The sequence below is a fragment of the Acartia tonsa genome, chromosome 12 (genome assembly GCF_053477335.1).
Source record: "Acartia tonsa isolate MP-2025a chromosome 12, ASM5347733v1, whole genome shotgun sequence".
NCBI lineage: Eukaryota > Metazoa > Arthropoda > Copepoda > Calanoida > Acartiidae > Acartia > Acartia tonsa.
The window spans coordinates 19060409-19078608 of record NC_137271.1 but is presented as its reverse complement, the minus strand read 5'-3'; the positions used below and the strand labels follow the sequence as shown (position 1 = coordinate 19078608).

General features: G+C 31.3%; 1 protein-coding gene across 1 annotated transcript; it reads right to left on the bottom strand.

Moving 5' to 3' along the window:
- Positions 1–219: 219 nt before the first annotated feature.
- On the bottom strand, positions 220–15221 carry LOC145334137 (uncharacterized). The gene is made up of 17 exons (XM_080179438.1): positions 15163–15221; positions 14636–14671; positions 13296–13343; positions 12998–13037; positions 12053–12119; positions 11597–11624; positions 10763–10834; positions 9900–9954; positions 8195–8239; positions 7471–7530; positions 6171–6235; positions 4574–4623; positions 4012–4149; positions 3405–3437; positions 1869–1955; positions 1008–1075; positions 220–512 (listed from the first exon to the last, which is right to left on the bottom strand). The coding sequence occupies exons 4-17, from the start codon at positions 13030–13032 to the stop codon at positions 386–388; spliced, it is 930 nt and encodes a 309-aa protein (XP_080035564.1). The 5' UTR covers positions 13033–13037; positions 13296–13343; positions 14636–14671; positions 15163–15221; the 3' UTR covers positions 220–385.
- Positions 15222–18200: the final 2979 nt, after the last annotated feature.

Below are 18200 nucleotides of genomic sequence, written 5' to 3'. Positions count from 1 at the left end.
TTGTCAAAATATCCAAGTATTATACATCCAATTATGCACCTTCACATGTATCAGAATCAAACATATTTTGTTATTCTTGAAAAAATCAATTTTGAACTTTTCATTTGCAATTTTCTAGAGTTTGATGTAATCTATAAACTTTCCAATTTGAATAGTATTTATTTATCGCATTGTATTTTAGACAGCTTTCTGCCCGAAGGCCCTAGCTAATAAAACTGGTTTTAATTTTATGATAGTATTTATTTCAATATTCGTGGGAAATACTCTATAACTCAGTATCGTACATAATTTTTCAGTATAGCTGAGAACCAATCATAATCTTGTGGATATTTTTCAATTTTGAGGACATTATACTGGGAAAACATTATTTTTCTACTTTTTTTTATTATTCTATCGAACCCTCACGCCCATTAGCATAGACAATTTTATAAGCTATTTCTTTTTCGACTAGGTTTGGTATTTTGACAGCATCAGCGTGAACCCATAATATGTTGTCAAACGGTGAATATAACCTAAAAATAAAACATAACTGACAAGATGTTTCTCGTATTCATTCGAATCCGGTGGATAGGAACCGGTTCTCATCCATACGGAAAAACTATGTCTAGCATCGTATTATATCCAGCTTTCTACGAATATAAAAATGTACAATCATAAGATTAAAACCAGTTTTTTTAGCCCGTGCCTAGGGCACCTAGGGGCTAAAAAACTGGTTTTAATCTTACAATTGTACATTCTATATCCGCGGAAAGCCGTTTATAATACGATGCGAGAAATAACTATTCTTTTCTAAATAAATTACCAGATTAATTCCAGTTTTGTAAGCCCAGAGGGGCTGAAAGCTAGTGCTAACAAAACTGGTATTAATTTTTAACATTAATGGTAAATTGTCCGTAATACGATGTTATAAATTATTTTTGGTAAAGCTCAGAACAAGATCTAACCCAGTGGATATTAATCGGTTTCGAAGCCATACTGGAAAAAACTTCCTATAAATTCTAAATTACCTGTCATTTGATATTTTACTTCGGGGATTTATTGTATCATAGGCTGTATATCCTGCAGTTACAAAGTTCTAAAAAGCATAAATAAGAATAAATTTCTTTATTAGGATAGTGTTACACATCACATTTCCCCAAGAGCGTTGTGAATAAAGAGATACTACCTAGGTTCTATAAGTTTAAAGGCATCAAGGATACCCTTGTTTGATATACTTTGCGCAAAGTAGACAGATCCATAGTGATCTATTCATGGTAACCCGGGCAGAACTGATTAGGATTTAGGTTGTTAATTGTTTTAGTAATTTTAGTTGTATTTGTATTTGAATCTTAATTTTTTTTTGATTTTATGACTATTTTTAGATTTTAATGTCCAAATGTATATGTTTATGTTTATGTTTGTTTAAAGTAATAGACGGATGGACAAAGTCAAATGCAATTTAAAAAAATAATCATTTGTCAACTTTTTAAGAATTGTAGCTCAAGTTGAAGCAAAGCGAAGCTTTTCCAAGTCCATACGTCAGGGATAGCTATTTTCTTAAAGTTATGCATGTTAAAATTGTTCTATCAATTTCAAACTTTGGATGATGATTCCTGAAACAGTTTAGATACTTATTCAAAGGTTCAAGAGATATCGGGGGAAAGGGTAATAAAAAGAATTTCCTTCAAAAATTCAAAGAGTCAAACTTACCCTTTAAATGCCAGAACGATCTTATTATATTTTTTTGGAAGGGGGGGGGGGGAGGATGAAAGTGTCAGTATATTTAGTCTTTTGTTTCCTCCCTCCTGCCTTTTTTGCAATTGACATTAGAGTCAAACAGACAGACAGACAAATCCAAAAAGAGTATCAATACTACTAGAGAAACCTACCTCTAAAACCTTTTCAAATTGAGGGCAAAATTCGTTACTAATAGCTATGTTCATCCATTCCATCATTATGTAGGGTACATATATCTTCTAAATAACAATAATTCCATCATTATGTAGAATACATATATCTTCTAAATAATAATAATTCCATAATTATGTAGAATACATATATCTTCTAAATAATAATAATTCCATAATTATGTAGGGTACATATATCTTCTAAACAATAATAATTTCATAATTATGTAGGGTACATATATCTTCTAAACAATAATAATTTCATAATTATGTAGGGTACATATATCTTCTAAACAGTAATAATTCCATTATTATGTAGGGTACATATATCTTCTAAATAATAATAATTCCATCATTATGTAGAATACATATATCTTTCAAACAATAATAATTCCATAATTATGTAGGGTACATATATCTTCTAAACAATAATAATTCCATAATTATGTAGGGTACATATATCTTCTAAACAATAATAATTCCATCATAATGTAGGGTACATATATCTTCTAAATAATAATAATTCCATCATTATGTATGGTACATATATCTTCTAAATAATAATAATTCTATCATTATGTAGGGTACATATATCTTCTAAACAATAATAATTCCATCATTATGTAGAATACATATATCTTTCAAACAATAATAATTCCATCATTATGTAGGGTACATATATCTTCTAAACAATAATAATTCCATAATTATGTATGGTACATATATCTTCTAAATAATAATAATTCCATCATTATGTAGAATACATATATCTTTCAAACAATAATAATTCCATCATTATGTAGGGTACATATATCTTCTAAACAATAATAATTCCATAATTATGTAGGGTACATATATCTTCTAAATAATAATAATTCCATTATTATGTATGGTACATATATCTTCTAAATAATAATAATTCCATTATTATGTAGAATACATATATCTTTCAAACAATAATAATTCCATAATTATGTAGGGTACATATATCTTCTAAACAATAATAATTCCATAATTATGTAGGGTACATATATCTTCTAAACAATAATAATTCCATCATTATGTAGGGTACATATATCTTCTAAATAATAATAATTCCATCATTATGTATGGTACATATATCTTCTAAATAATAATAATTCTATCATTATGTAGGGTACATATATCTTCTAAACAATAATAATTCCATAATTATGTAGGGTACATATATCTTCTAAACAATAATAATTCCATCATTATGTAGGGTACATATATCTTCTAAAGAATATTAATTTCATGTTTATGTAGGGTACATATATCTTCTAAATAATAATAATTCCTTCATTATGTAGGGTACAAATATTTTCTAAACAATAATAATTCCATCATTTTGTAGGGTACATATATCTTCTAAATAATAATAATTCCATCATTTTGTAGGGTACATCATTTTTAAAACAAGAACACAAATCTAAACAAACTCATACTGCCTTCCTTTTTTCTCAAAATAACATTTGAAAATGATAATGATAAAAATACCTTGTTTAATTTCAGAATATAATCTTGAATAACCTAAAACAAAAAAAATCGGATCAAGTCAAGCTGAGTATGCCAATAGCCTGTTTTGGCACACGCTACTTGACTTGGGGGAATATTAACATACTCTACTTGACAAGGGGGAATATTGGCACACTCTGCTTTACTTGGCGTAATATTGGCATACTCTGCTTTACTTGTCAAGATATGCTTTTTCTAAAATTTTAAAATAATTTATGTATATATACTAGCGGCTCCACCCCTGCCCCCCCCTCCCCCCTCGATGTCTCTAGGGGCATTTAAGGGAAAGAGAGGGCTGAAAATCTATTTACATTTTAGTTTTAAAAAGAAAAACTATTGAAAAAAAATCTTTTTTTTAAAGTTTTGCTGAAAGAAAATTAGAGAGGCAGGATTTTTTAAAAAGTTTTTCGTGTTTTATCCTCGGTTAGGATATGTCATATTGAGAACAGGGTCCCCAATATGAAATATTTTCTTACTTATTTTAAAAATAAGGGGAGGGGTATATTCTTATTCCTATTTTGAGGAAAAAAATAAAATTCATACATGTGCATAATATCTTTTTAAATGAAATTTAAAACAAATAATCTACCTCACAATCCCAGCCCTCTGCATCTGTTTTGATAAATACTACAGGAGGTTCAGAATCATCATCAGCATTCATAATTATATCTTCAAATATATCTTCCAGTGTTATTGACATCACAGATAATGTTTCAGAATTTGCAGACTAAAAAAATTAAAATTTATAATTCACTGTTTCTAAATATATTGGAATAGTTATTTTTTGCACCGTATAAAAGACAGCTTTCCGTGGACATTAAAAAGAAAAATTATAAGATTTCAACCAGTTTAGTTAGTTCCGAAAGCCCGAAGGCCCAGGCTAACAATTAATTCTGTGATTTTTATCTTAATATTCGTAGAAAATTGTCTGTAATACCCTGCTATGAACACAGTAATAGTGTCTGACTGATTATGACGTAACAAAAAAATTAGCCAATGAGAGGCCACTATAAATTTTACCATTGGTCAATAACGGCCTCTCATTGGCTAATTTTTTTTTGTTACGTCATAATCAGTCAGACACTATTACTGTGTTCCCCTGCTATACATTATTTTTCAGTATGGATGAGAAACTGTTAAATCATGATTACCTCTGTATTAATCTTTTTCAATTCTTCGTGTGTAATAAATGATGTTCCTCCTAAAATAAATAAATTAGAAGTGTTCAAATTTTTCCACCAATAATTTTGAACTACAAAAAGTGTAATTTTGCTTAACACAATTGGGAGCGTTAATAATTTTTTTTGTCAACTGTCTAATCTCTGAATATCTCTGCATATTATACAACATATGCAGTGGCGTGCGAACCGAAGGGGGCATTTGGGGCAATCGCCCCCCCCCCTAGCGACCAAAAAAATATAAAAAATTTAATGTACATTAACTTATTTATAGTTTAGAATTTCGTGGATTTTACAAAAAGTGGTTGGTAGAATTTTTTCAAATTTTTAATATTTTTTTACGATATTTAGGTAAGGTTATGTTAGGTTATAGGCAAGGGGGCCGAGCGCCCGCGGCTAGGCAGGCCAGGGACCCGAGCTATGCGGCCATGACCTTCTAGCAAAGACTTTTTGAATGTTAAATTCTAAAAAATTTCTACATAGTTATATTTTTGTTATTGTCGCGGTTTTGTAACTGTCGCGGTTTTGTTACTGTCGCGGTTTTGTTATGGGGCGGTTTTGTAACTATTGCGGTTTTGTATCCACTCCAATAATTTGGGGTCAAGTGCATGGTAAAATGTTCCTGGTAACGAATACCTCCAAAAATCTATCAACTGTATAAAGGCTTTTAACAGCCAAACGGTGGAACGTATAGATTATGCTTGCACAAATTTTCTTTACAAAAGAAGGCCTAAAAATAATCTGAAATAGTCATTAATTAACAATGCACAGTTTTCTCGCAGTGCATATTAATACGCAAAAAAGATTTATTTTACGCGTTTTTTCTTAAGTAAATCCTTCCCTGTGCATCATTGAATCTTGGCTATTCCAGATTATTTGTAGGCCTTATTATGCCGCTTAAAATGTGTGTGGATGGGCATGATATGTATATTCAGTAGACTATAAAAGTTAATATAATCAATATAATAGATTTGAAATCTGCATAAAAATTTAAGGATTTTTTATAAAATTCGTTTTTTATATAATTCTTTATTTAAAGGCGCAAATACGATTTAAGTTAATAAATTTTGACCAATAGGATAGCTGGATTGGAAACTACCTACGCTCTAATTGGTTGAATGATGTACGTCACTTAAGCTTCTCCAATCAGAGCGCAGATAGTTTTCAATCCACCAATCACAGATCTCAAAATTATTTAACTTAATTTGTATTTGCGCCTTTAAATAAAGAATTATATAAAAAACTAATTTTATAAAAAATCCTTAAAATTTTATGCAGATTTCAAATCTATTATATTGATTAAAAATCTTTAAAACTTTTATAGTCTAATATTCAGCCGTTTGGCAGCTAGCAGCCTTTAAGGGTAACAGATTTTTTTGAGATATTCGTTACCAAAAACATTTTACCAAGAACTGCACTTGACCCAAAATTTGATTATATTTTTCAATAATTTTCTCAACAGTGCTGTAGTAAAACATTAAAGCACATAATTATTTTAATTCATTTCTTTAGGTTCGATTTTGAAAGTATTTGAAGAAACTAAAGATGATTATGTTTATTAAAAATTTACCTCCATTGTTGTCTCCCTGCTGACCAACTTTATTGGGCTTTTGGTAAAGAAGCTGATGTGTATTACTAAATCAAAACAAAAATTTGAATGATAATTTTTTTGTATAAATTTTTCTACTTTTAAGACTCATACAAATTGTTACATGATTGTGAATCAAACAGAATAACAACTTTTGGATTGCAAGACCTTTACACAAAATTAAGAACATATGGGATAAGTCCCTTTCTTGGCAACGCCCCTTAAGGAGCGATTCGTCGTATTTTTAAAATGCTTTTTTTATAGGTTATTTTAGGTTAGGTTAGGTTATATTCAGTTAGGTGATTGCCCCACAGGGTTAGAGCCCCCCGCAGGTGCCAGAAATAGGAGAAAAGCTACTGTGAAAAATACGAAGAATCACCCCTTAAGGTTACCACAAAAGGGACTATACCCGAACATATTAATGAGATGATCTTATCTAGCCAAGGCATTCCCTTAACCATTATTACCCTTATACTGAAGTAACAGGATGTCTGTGTGTCTGTGTGTTTGTTTGTACCGAAGGATATCGCTAACCACTGAACCGATCGGGTTCTCCTTTACAGGGTAGCTTCTAATAGGTCCCGGGGAGGTTTATAACTATTTTGGGGGAGGGTACCACCGCCCTCCCAAGAGAAATATTAATACATCGAAATTTTTATTTTAAGTATAGAGACTCCTACGTAACATTGCGAGGTATCGTATAAAGAGACTATTACGCAACATATCGTAGAAACTTGAAAGCAACAAACCAAAAAACATTTAAAGTGCCACTAGAGGCTTCTAGGGGGCGTAGCCGCTAGATGTTGTATACAGAAGTAGCATAGTTAATATATAAGCCCTATACATTTTATATCAACACAAATGATTCAATTCTGCATCTGCAGACAAATCAGACATATATTCTTTTCATAAAAAGTAACAGGATGTTTGTCCTATCTGTGTGCTCCAGAGGATCTTGCTAACCGCAGAACTGATATGGTTTTCCTTTTAGAGTAAAACTTCAAGGAAGGGTTAATATTTTGGGGGGAGGGTCACCCCGAACGATCTCGCTGACCATTGATTCGATATGGTTCTCCTTTTTATAGATCCAGATAAGGTTTATAAATATTTTGGAGAAGGGTACCACCACCCTCCCAAGAGAAATAGCGCCTAGAAAATAACCCCCCAAAAAAATTCTTTTTCAAACTTATCTTTTTAAGATACAATTCAAAGTGGGGGATCGACTTCCCCCCAGCCTCAAGGGCCCCTATAGGCCTTTAGTATTTAATAATAAAACACATACCTGACAACATTGTTGAAATATCTAATTTTGTTGGATTTATTCATAAGTTTAGCACTAGCACTAAAAACAAAATTTTTATAAATCCTTTATTAAAGTGACAGGATGTTTGTCTGTGTTCTTGTCTGTTATTCAGTAGAAGTTAGGTACGATTTAGAAAGCGTATCAACTCTATAATCGTTACTAGAATGTCTGTACGTTCATTTTAAACATGTTGATATTTTAACTTTTTTAACAACCGATTTTTATGTGATAAAATTATCCGATTGATCTGATTTTTGGAATACTGATTCCCATGACAACAAAGAACAACATTATAAGCGTAGCAAACCTATAATCAAGTCCTAAAAATGTAAGTACGTCCTAAACAATATCCTGTATTTCTCTGTTATGGATGTTGACAGCCTTGCTTTTTTTATAGATATTAAGGTTGGTCTATCTTACCACATATAAAAAAGATGATAAGAGACGACGTTCATGGGGGGGGGGAGGAAGGATAATGAATATAGTAATAGTTATTTTTCGCATCGAATCATAAACAGCTTTACGCGGATATAAAATATACAATTATCATTCGACATCTCGGGGCTAAAAAATTTATTTTAGTCTTATGATTGTACATTTTTATATTCCTAGGAAACTGGATATAATACGATGCTAGATATAATTTTTCGTATAGATGAGAACCCATCAATCGGTTTCGAATAAATACGAGAATAGATTTTACCTGATAAAGGCAAGATTTCTGGCAACTGGTTCTACAGCTATCACACTAAAATAAGTTAAAGCAAGGATGACAAACATCATTAGCGTACACTGTTAAAAATAATTTTTTTTATTTAGTATCAATTGATACTCTGGAGAGTATTGGACCCGTAAGTACGCTACAACTATATAATTAATATATAACACTATGTAATACTATATAACACAATAATTATTACTATACAGAACCCATACATTTTTTTAGTATCGATTGATATGCTCTAGGGTACTATAGAATATGCTGTAGAAAAGTTTATAAAAATAGTAATATTTTATACGTTGTAGGGTATCGGAAAATACGCTGTAGAAATGTTTCTTGATTTAGTACTATTTCATACGCTGTAGCGTATCAGACAATACGCAAGAGAATGGTTTATTAAAATAGTAACTATTCATACGTTCTAGGGTACGAATCTGTACTGTAAAGAATAATTGAAACAGACACCATTCGTGCACACCTATCATGGAAGTGTTTCTGCTTGGTCGTTTTAGACAAAGATGAAATGTTACTATTTATGCTCAGATTTATAATTTTGTTTTTTGTAATTATGACTGACCATAGTTTTTATTTTTAAGGATAATGTTTAGTCCTAAACATCTTTAAAGTAATTTTTTTTACTAAATTTACATTTAAATTAATGTTTTATGGCTCTGCTTGGTATGTTTGTTGATATAACAAAATGTATATGTACATATAATAATCATATATTATAAACTGATCTTTCATACAAAGTAAAACAGTTTCATACTCTACAAAGTATCAAAAATTATGATAGAGGGTAACAACAATTGCGAAGGAGGGTAATGAAAATTTGCTTCTACCGTACTGAATTTTATTCCCAAGAGCGTATTGGATAATACTCTACAGACAAATACATTATTTAGTACTACATGTTACTTCACAGAACATTACCTAATACTCAATACAGCATTGAAAACTTCCTTGTATCGTAATGAGGTTTTTTTCCTAGTACGTACGGATTGATACTATACATTAATGTGAAGAATATATAGTATTACCTGATGCTAAAAAAAAAAATTATTTTTAACAGTGTAGCACAAATTATTAGAAAATCAGATAATGGAATAACAAATATTGCAAAATTACATAAACACAGGATAAAAATCCACGAATGTGGCTCAACACTTAGCGCATCCGCTCGTCGCCGGGGAGGGCCGACACTGCGCCAATACTAAAGACATTAAAAAAGGTTCCTACTGCTTCTGGTGCGCGGCATAAATAGTAAGAGTAGGAGGAATGCCTTGACCTATAAACAGGCGCAAATCACTACTATGCACAGTTAGGACTGCTCAGACAAAGGTCGTGCAATCAAAGGGTTGGTTGTCTAATAGATGTTACTTAACCTATTATCCTTGAGTGTTAAAGTAACGTATCCCATTACACGTGGATGATGCTCTGAATTCTCTAGATGATCACTTAAATCGAAAGAGAATCCCGCCCTTGCGAGGTAATGGTAATGGTAAATACAAGATGCTGGAAAATGAACTTTACTTATTATATAAATTGTCGATTAGGTCCATCCGTTAAGGGCGGACCGACCAGAGAAATAAGACAATTGTATCCATGAGAAGCGCAGCAGTATCTCAACTAACGTACAGATATACTTAAGTTAAAAGTAGCCACGCTACTGATGAAAATCACCTACTTGCTTCCAACTTGGAGGGCTGCTAAGCTGTGAATTCCAATATTAGCCCCAACATCTATTTAATAAAAATTAATATTATTACAAAGAGGTAGATTTGATCTAAATAAGTAAGAAATCATTTTTCTAGTTTTTGTTTAATTGAAGAAAATAAGAAAACTAACAAATATTTTGCATGACTTATCAATGATCTTTTTGGGTCAAAGCATTTCTGAAACACAACCTCATATTCTGCTCCTGAGCAGTATGTAAATATTTAATAGAAAAGCTATTCTATAATTCATTTTGTATGTCCGTCCGTCAATCTGTAACACTATATGGTAAACTAGTGACTGCGCCCGTAGCATTTAGAGGCTCTGGATTCGAGGATTAAAATAGCCCACAACCAGGAGTAAGGTATAACCAACAAGCGAAATAAATCTAAAATAATATTTGGGGGGGCAAATGTAAAGTGTTTGCTACCAATGACAGCTAAAATTACGTATAGGTTTCGGGATTTTTTTCGAATTAATTTCGTTGTTGGTATAAACTGAGCCCACAACAATACCAAGACTTGAAAATTTAAAAATTGAAATAGCCTTAAACCATCTCACGACCAATGTGAGGCTTCCCTAAAATGCAAAACTCAAGTGGTTCAGTAGTTATTGGAATAATAAATTTCAGACAGAAAAAAACTTTATATATTTAAATGTGAATTTCATTGCTGAAATTTTTTAAAAGTTTTCCTGTACCAATGAGCATTATGTCCAGTATATTTTTTACTTGGTCGGTTGGTCTATCAATCATGTTATAAATCATATGATCAAAACATATAAAAAAATTATATTTGAAAGGTTTCGTGATAAAAATGATAAGTTTCTTGTTACCTATAAATGTTGCTTGTGGATAGATATGGGCTATATCAGCTGTAACTCCAACACTGTATGGCTCATAAGCCCCTGACACAAAAAATTATACAATCTATAATAAAAAGTAGAACGATGTTTGTTTGTCTGTCTGTCTGTTTGTTTGTAGCGAAGGATCTCGCTAACCGCTGAACCGATCGGGTTCTCCTTTACAGGGTAGCTTCTCATAGGTCCCGGGAAGGTTTATAAAAAATACTTTTTTAAAAACTAAAATTAAAATAGTAGGGTCGACTACCCCCCCCCCTCCAAATAAAAAAAATCCCCCCTCCCTTAAGAAATTTTTTTTTCATTTTTCTTTCAAATCTAAATTACGAAAAATTGGTTTGATCAACCCTTTTGGGGCACAGTCCCTACAGGCTAGGGGCGAAGCCGCTAGTGAGATATAAGAAAGGGAGCAGGCGGGATCAGTTCAACCACCTCTTAAATAAACTAACATTTGTATTATAAGACATTACTAATGGAATTTAAGGCCAGGGATCTAAAGGAATAAGACAAAGGCGGATGGATTTATGTACATCCTCGATGATTATATATCAGATTACCCCTTGTGTAAATACCATATAGTGGTTGAAACGTTTTGACACATAACTAAATGAACCAACAAATCAAAATTTAATAAAAGTCTCCAAGGTTCTTAAGTTAACGACTTTGGGGACTAGTGTAATAAACAGCCCAATCCCCCCTCCCTGACTCAAGGCCTATTGAAATTATTATCTGTACCTTCCTTTATTTACCTTTATAGTAATCTTAAATTTAAATCAACTATTTTATAAATATTATAAATCTTAAAATCACCTTCTTCATGAATTGCTCTTGAAATTTCCTAAAATGCAAATAATCATTCATTAAGAACTATTAATATTACTAGAGGCCTCTAGGGGCACTTGAGGAGAGGGAGTCGAATTTGATAACCCAATTTATTATTTTAGATTTTAAAAGAAAAGGTAATTTTTTTTTTGGGGGGGGGGTATTTTTTTAATTTTTTTAATTATCTCTTGGGGCAAAGCCCCTAGAGGCTAGGGGCGAAGCCACTAGTGTATTAAAAGATATTGGACTGTTTAAAGTAAGTGTAGTATTGAAAAAATGCCGATTTTGGAGCTATGGTTGTTTATGTTTTGGCGATAGCTTCTTCTCATTTAGTAGACATTTTTTACTAAATAATACTTCCGAATTTTCATAGGCTTACTGACACATAAAACTAGCGACCGACAGACCAACCCAAAGACGTGAAGCGTAGCTATTCTACAATACCTTGTCTTCCTGTAAAGATTTGGTGCATATTGTATACTTCAAGGAGTAGCTTCCCAATTCTTTGGTACTAAAACAATCGATATTTTATTATTTGGATGTTGCACCAGATTTTCATGTATCCTAATAAAGACGTACTCGCAGCTGGTCAAAATAAAGATATCCCCATCCACCCCTTTTCCACATTCCCTTCCCTCGCACTAAATGAACGAACTGGCCAATAAATGAGGTACAATGTTAACAACCTAAATATTTTCCCCTGTCAATAAATCCACATATAATATATCCATTATTAAAGCATAAAAGTTTATCCGCAACATATGTCATTTAAAATCGCCCTATAGATTTTTTGGTACACCGACAAACGTCCTACTACGACAAACTCCTAATGCGACAAACATCCTAATCCGACAAACCTCCTAAACGACAAACCTCCTAATGCGACATCTTTTAAGTAAAACCCCCTAAAAACTTTTTCAAGTGTGATTTATTAAGTGTGAGGTAAGGGTCGATATTTTTAATGCAAGGTTGTATCGGGTTCGAAACCATGCCGTTAGGTAGCCAACACCGACTTTGGGACAACTGTCGGACGGATTTTTAAATTTCACCCTGTGGACAAAGTTATTCAAGAAAGAAATTTCGGTTTTAAATTTCGTCCCTGTGTGTTTTATCGCCATATTGGATTTTATTGTTAAACTTTTTTAACAGCAGTGGTGGATTTTGTCCTCAAATTTTGGAAGATTTTTTTTATTTAATAACTTTTGAAAAATTTTAGGATGTCGCATTAGGATGTTTAGGTGGTTTGTCGCATTAGGGGGTATGTCGTTTAGGAGGTTTGTTGCATTAGGATGTATTTCGCATTATGAGGTTTAGGACGTTTGTCGCATTAGGACGTTTGTCCCTTTAGGAGGTTTGTCGGTGTACCGATTTTTAAAGATTTTTTTTTACCTAACACAGAAGTTTTCTTCTACTTTTGGTAACATCCAATCTACAAACATCGAGTATTGTTGTTAAAAAGGCATTTTATGGTTTTTCGGTGCTTAAAAGAACGTACGTATGTCCTTGCGAAGCGAATCTCATTAAGATTATAAACCCGTACGTCGTTTTTTTGCATTTTTAGTGTGCAATAAAAATGCTTAGATTTTTATAATTCAAATTGCGTGGCTTGTGTTAATAGTAGAAAAATGTTACGCATACCGTTAGAATCGCTATGAAGTCTATTTTATTCATCACAATTAAATCATACCTTGTAACTCGTTTATGTATTGGTTTTTAAACTGTATGTTTGTTGATTCTAAAATTCAAAAAAATAGATTAGAATTTCAACTTAGATTTCAACTAGGATTTAGGTATTTAAATATATCGGATGACAAGGAAAAGAGGGAAGTATTAATTTAGAGCTTCACTTATACTTATTTCTTGACCATCCCCTCCCACCGTTTACAGTTAGGAGGTTGAATCCATTTTTATAGAAGCAGAAATATAATCTTGATTACGGTTTTGACCCTCTAAAAACGTAATGTATGATTCAATTTCCCCTCTCTTGGTAATGATATCATCAAGGCCTATATGATTTTTGTAATCTACCATTTAATTTTCGCCTTTCTTGGTAATGATATCATTGAGGTCGTTTACCATTCCACTTTCAAGAGAGACGAAACTGGAATGGTGGTTTACTCTTTGAACATCGACATAATTAATATCATATTATGTCGATTTAAATAAGGAAATCAATGTTTATGAATACGCTGGTATGTAAACACTAGAGTTGGCTCGATATAATTATCTCCCTATTGGCTAGTTTTCTATATGCATATCTATTTCTCAATAAATCTATTTTCCTCACCCGGCATTACTATCTAAAAGAAAGTAAATATTTAATAATTTAAATGATTTTTAAAAGATTTTTTTTTAAATTATATTTTTTTCTTTACATTACCATCACCAAGGGGTTAATGATGATAATTACAATTTTAGTTTAATATTTGAACACACAAAATGTCACCACAATCGAATTCTTTTAAAACATAGTTTTCTTAAATTTATCATATTATAAATTTAAATTTTCTTTTTTATGATTAGAAATTAAATACATCAATATAAGGTAAATAGCAACATGAAATGAAAAAAATGAATTTATTTTTAATAAAGTAAAATAATGGGTCTTATCGTTCTGGGCAATGAGAGTTTATTATGGATTATTGGAGCACTATGAGTTTTAATCATATATTCCTTGGAAAACTTGAGCTCATTTATAGACATTTATTTCCTATATAGATCTGACATGGATCTTGAAGCAATTAAGCAGGCCGTTTTGTACATGTTAAAAATTGGAAGATTTCATTAAATAAAAGTAATCGCAAATATACTTAGTAAATGAATGTACCATTCCAGTTTCGCCTTTATTGAAAGTGGAATTGTACATTATAAAAATAATATCGGCCATTAACAAGAGAGGGGATAATAAAATCATACATTACCATTTTTTATAGGGACAAAACCGTCATCATAGATTATAATTCTACTTCTATAAAAATGGATTCAACCTCCTAACTGATTTATAAATATGTGCTATGAATATCTTACCTAGAAATGTTTTATTATTTCCGATTATCTGCCATCCTTAAAAATAAAGAAATTATTTAGATTTATGTAAAACAAGGACAAAAAAACAAACTATATTATTATGTCCCATTATATAAAGTAGAAAGGTTATTTTTAATTACTTAATTACTACTAAACTGATTAAGTTCTCATTTTTATAAATTCTTCAGAAAGGTCATAGGTAGGTTTTAGGTTATTTTGTACCATTTTTATCCCTCTGAATACAGAGCCCCAAAATGATAGGGGCGGAGCCGCTAGTAACTATACAAGAGTATGCTCTACTAAAAAGTAATAAATGATCAACATCAAGGAAATTATTCTCCCTGACTAATTATTATGCATTTAAATCAAAATAATATCAAAATAAGGGTAGAAGAGGGTGTTATTAACTCTCAGTAGGGTACTTTGTCAGAAAGCACATTTATCTAAAGTGGGGTAAATGATTGCTTTGTAAAAAGACATTTTTGTGATTTTCAATGACAAATTTTGTACATAATAATATAGTGTACCTGTTATAAATACCAGAAACCAAGCAACACCAATTTTTATTCTCTATAAATAAAAAATATTTTTCCTCACAATTTTTTAATAGTATCTCTGTGCTTGTCTGTTTGTTTGTCTGTTTGTTTGTCTGTTTGTTTGTCTGGTTGTTTGTCTGTTTGTTTGTCTGTTTGTTTGTCTGTTTGTTTGTCTGTTTGTTTGTCTGTTTGTTTGTCTGTTTGTTTGCCTGTTTGTTTGTCTGATTGTTTGTCTGTTTGTTTGTTTGTTTGTTTGTCTGTTTGTTTGTCTGTTTGTTTGTTTGTTTGTTTGTCTGTTTGTTTGTCTGTTTGTTTGTCTGTTTGTTTGTCTGTTTGTTTGTCTGTTTGTTCGTCTGTTTGTTTGTTTGTTTGTTTGTATGTTTGTTTGTCTGTTTGTTTGTCTGTTTGTTTGTCTGTTTGTTTGTCTGTTTGTTTGTCTGTTTGTTTGTCTGTTTGTTTGTCTGTTTGTTTGTCTGTTTGTTTGTCTGTTTGTTTGTCTGTTTGTTTGTCTGTTTGTTTGTCTGTTTGTTTGTCTGTTTGTTTGTCTGTTTGTTTGTCTGTTTGTTTGTCTGTTTGTTTGTCTGTTTGTTTGTCTGTTTGTTTGTCTGTTTGTTTGTCTGTTTGTTTGTCTGTTTGTTTGTCTGTTTGATTGTCTGTTTGTTTGTCTGTTTGTTTGTCTGTTTGTTTGTCAGTCTGCTTGTCTGTGTTTGTTTGTATACTTGTAAGTCTGTCTATTAATGTAAAAGAATAGAGTGGACAGGGGTTAAATAACTCTACGGGGTTGGGACAACAGTGCAGACTTTCAATTGAGTCTTTAAATATCAGCCTATAGCGACGGAAACATTAATACAGCCAAGTTGATAAAAAAGAACAGAAAGCAATTTGCTAGCAGACAAAAAAGGTCCCCACCACCGCTTGAAAAAGGTAGTTGTCTGTGTATACTTTAATATATCTCCATATGCTTGTCTGTATAGTAATATGTCTGTCTATTAATATTTGTATATATTTAAAAAAGGTAATATTTTTCCTTTTTAATAAAAATAGAGGAATTAATAAACATTTTCATTTTAACAGTCTGAAATTATAATACATAACTAACCCTATTCCGGGGTGCAATTTTTTTAAGCGAAGCTTTTCTATAATTAGGGTAGGTCCTCCGTAAGTCCGTCCGTCCGTCCGTCACAAACGGATAGCTTTTTTCGTTAATTTAGGCATGTTAGAATTGTGATTTCAAACTTTTCATGGTGATTCCTTTAGTAGTTAGGTACGATTTAGAAAGCGTAGCAACTCTATAATCATAACAAGTGTGTCCGTACGTCCATTTTAAACATGTTGATTTTTTTACTTTTTTAACAGCAAATTTTTATGTGATTTAATCATCCGATTGATCTGATTTTTGGTATGTTGATGCGTGGGAAAACAAAGTATAATGTTATAAGCAAATTTATATTCTGATTATTCAGTTCTGACACTATATAAGTGTTAATGTCCGTTTGTCCCACCGTTTCAGTGCTTCGCTGTTATGGATGTTGTCATCCTTGTTATGACAAATATTCGCCTTAAATAATCAGTTAATACTTCATTGTTACAAAGTAACAGACATAGTGAGGGAGATTAAGCTTTATAGAACACGCTTTGCGTGATAAAAATAACGCAAAATATTATCAGAGTTTTGAAAGGCTTCTCTGTAAATTAGAGGTGAATTGGTAATTGTAATAGCTTTATCAGAATGATATACTGACAAACAAACAACTAAATAATTTAAAATGCAATGATTCTAACATATATTATTTCTAAATTTATATAATAAGTAAATAATTTAAAAGATATTTAAAGTAATTTTATTTGTAAGAATTCCACTTTATAATACTGACAACTGTATAGGTCTATTTATTATATTTTCACCTACTTTCACTCACACTCCAAGTAAGACTACAATACAAGTAAATATCAATTTCTGTTAGGTCATGCGTCGCGAAAACATGACTTGCCATTTTGTAAAACTCAAATAATTGGATGTCTGTCTAAAACAAAAGATCTCAGAAACTGACGTGACCTCCTACTACAATCCCTTCTACTTTTAAAAACTTCCCTTTAAGATGTAATGAAGATAGTGGGTAGTTGCTTAGTTGACGCACTTATAATTATAGCAAATGTTTTATGATTTTCAGGGGGGCTTGGGAATGACCAAAGGTATTTAAATAACATAACGAAGATACAATTTTATTATATTTATGATTGTTACTAAAAAGAAACTGAAATATGTTTAAAAATAATGAAAAAATACTTTTTCTCTTTAGACTTATGAATATTAATGAGGTTAGTTGTTATTTTTCCTCATTTATCCATCTTAGTTTAAGTTTAAAATAAATGATGTGCTGAATTTTAATTTCTAAATTTGTAAGCAGTTTCCGTTGTGTTTCCTCGTCCTATTTGTTACAATATATACTATTAGCTAAATAAGCTTCAAACTTCCAAACTTTCAAAATTTTGATCGTATAAATGATTTATTCATTCAAAAGTTTAATTTTAAATAAATTGCCTTTTTAAAAGCGAAGCTTTTCTATAATTAGGGTCCGTCCGCCCGTACGTAACGGATAGCTTTTTTCATTAATTTAGGCAAGTTAGAATTGTCCTATCGATTTCAAACTTTGCATGGTGATTCTTGCAGTAGTTAGGTAATAATCAGGTCCTAAAAATGTCAGTATGTCCTTGTTTTAATTTTGTCAAAACTTTTATATTTTAAATGAGAGTTATTGTTCGTCTGTCATACCGCTTTAGAGCTTCGATTTTATGGATGTTGTCATCCTTGTATCCCCTTAAAATATGACTGATAATTTGCAGTACATATGTAGGACATAATTGTGCCCTGGGAACTAAAAATATTCTCTAATACTGTAAATATTTACCATGGGAAATAGTAATATTCTCTAATACTGTAACTATTTGCAGGGATATAAAGTGATAAGACAATGGCCGATAAATTGACATATATTCTAATCATGATAAACCTCTTGTATAGATTACAA

What these genes read in the sequence shown, in the direction of transcription:
- LOC145334137 (XM_080179438.1), bottom strand. Translation starts at nt 13,032, where the DNA reads ATGTTACCAAAAGTAGAAGAAAACTTCTGTGTTAG. An exon ending in AAGAGCAATTCATGAAGAAG is followed by an intron (nt 10,835 to 11,596) that starts GTGATTTTAAGA and finishes TTTTTGTGTCAG; the next exon opens with GGGCTTATGAGCCATACAGT. An exon ending in TGAAAAAGATTAATACAGAG is followed by an intron (nt 4,150 to 4,573) that starts GTAATCATGATT and finishes TAATTTTTTTAG; the next exon opens with TCTGCAAATTCTGAAACATT.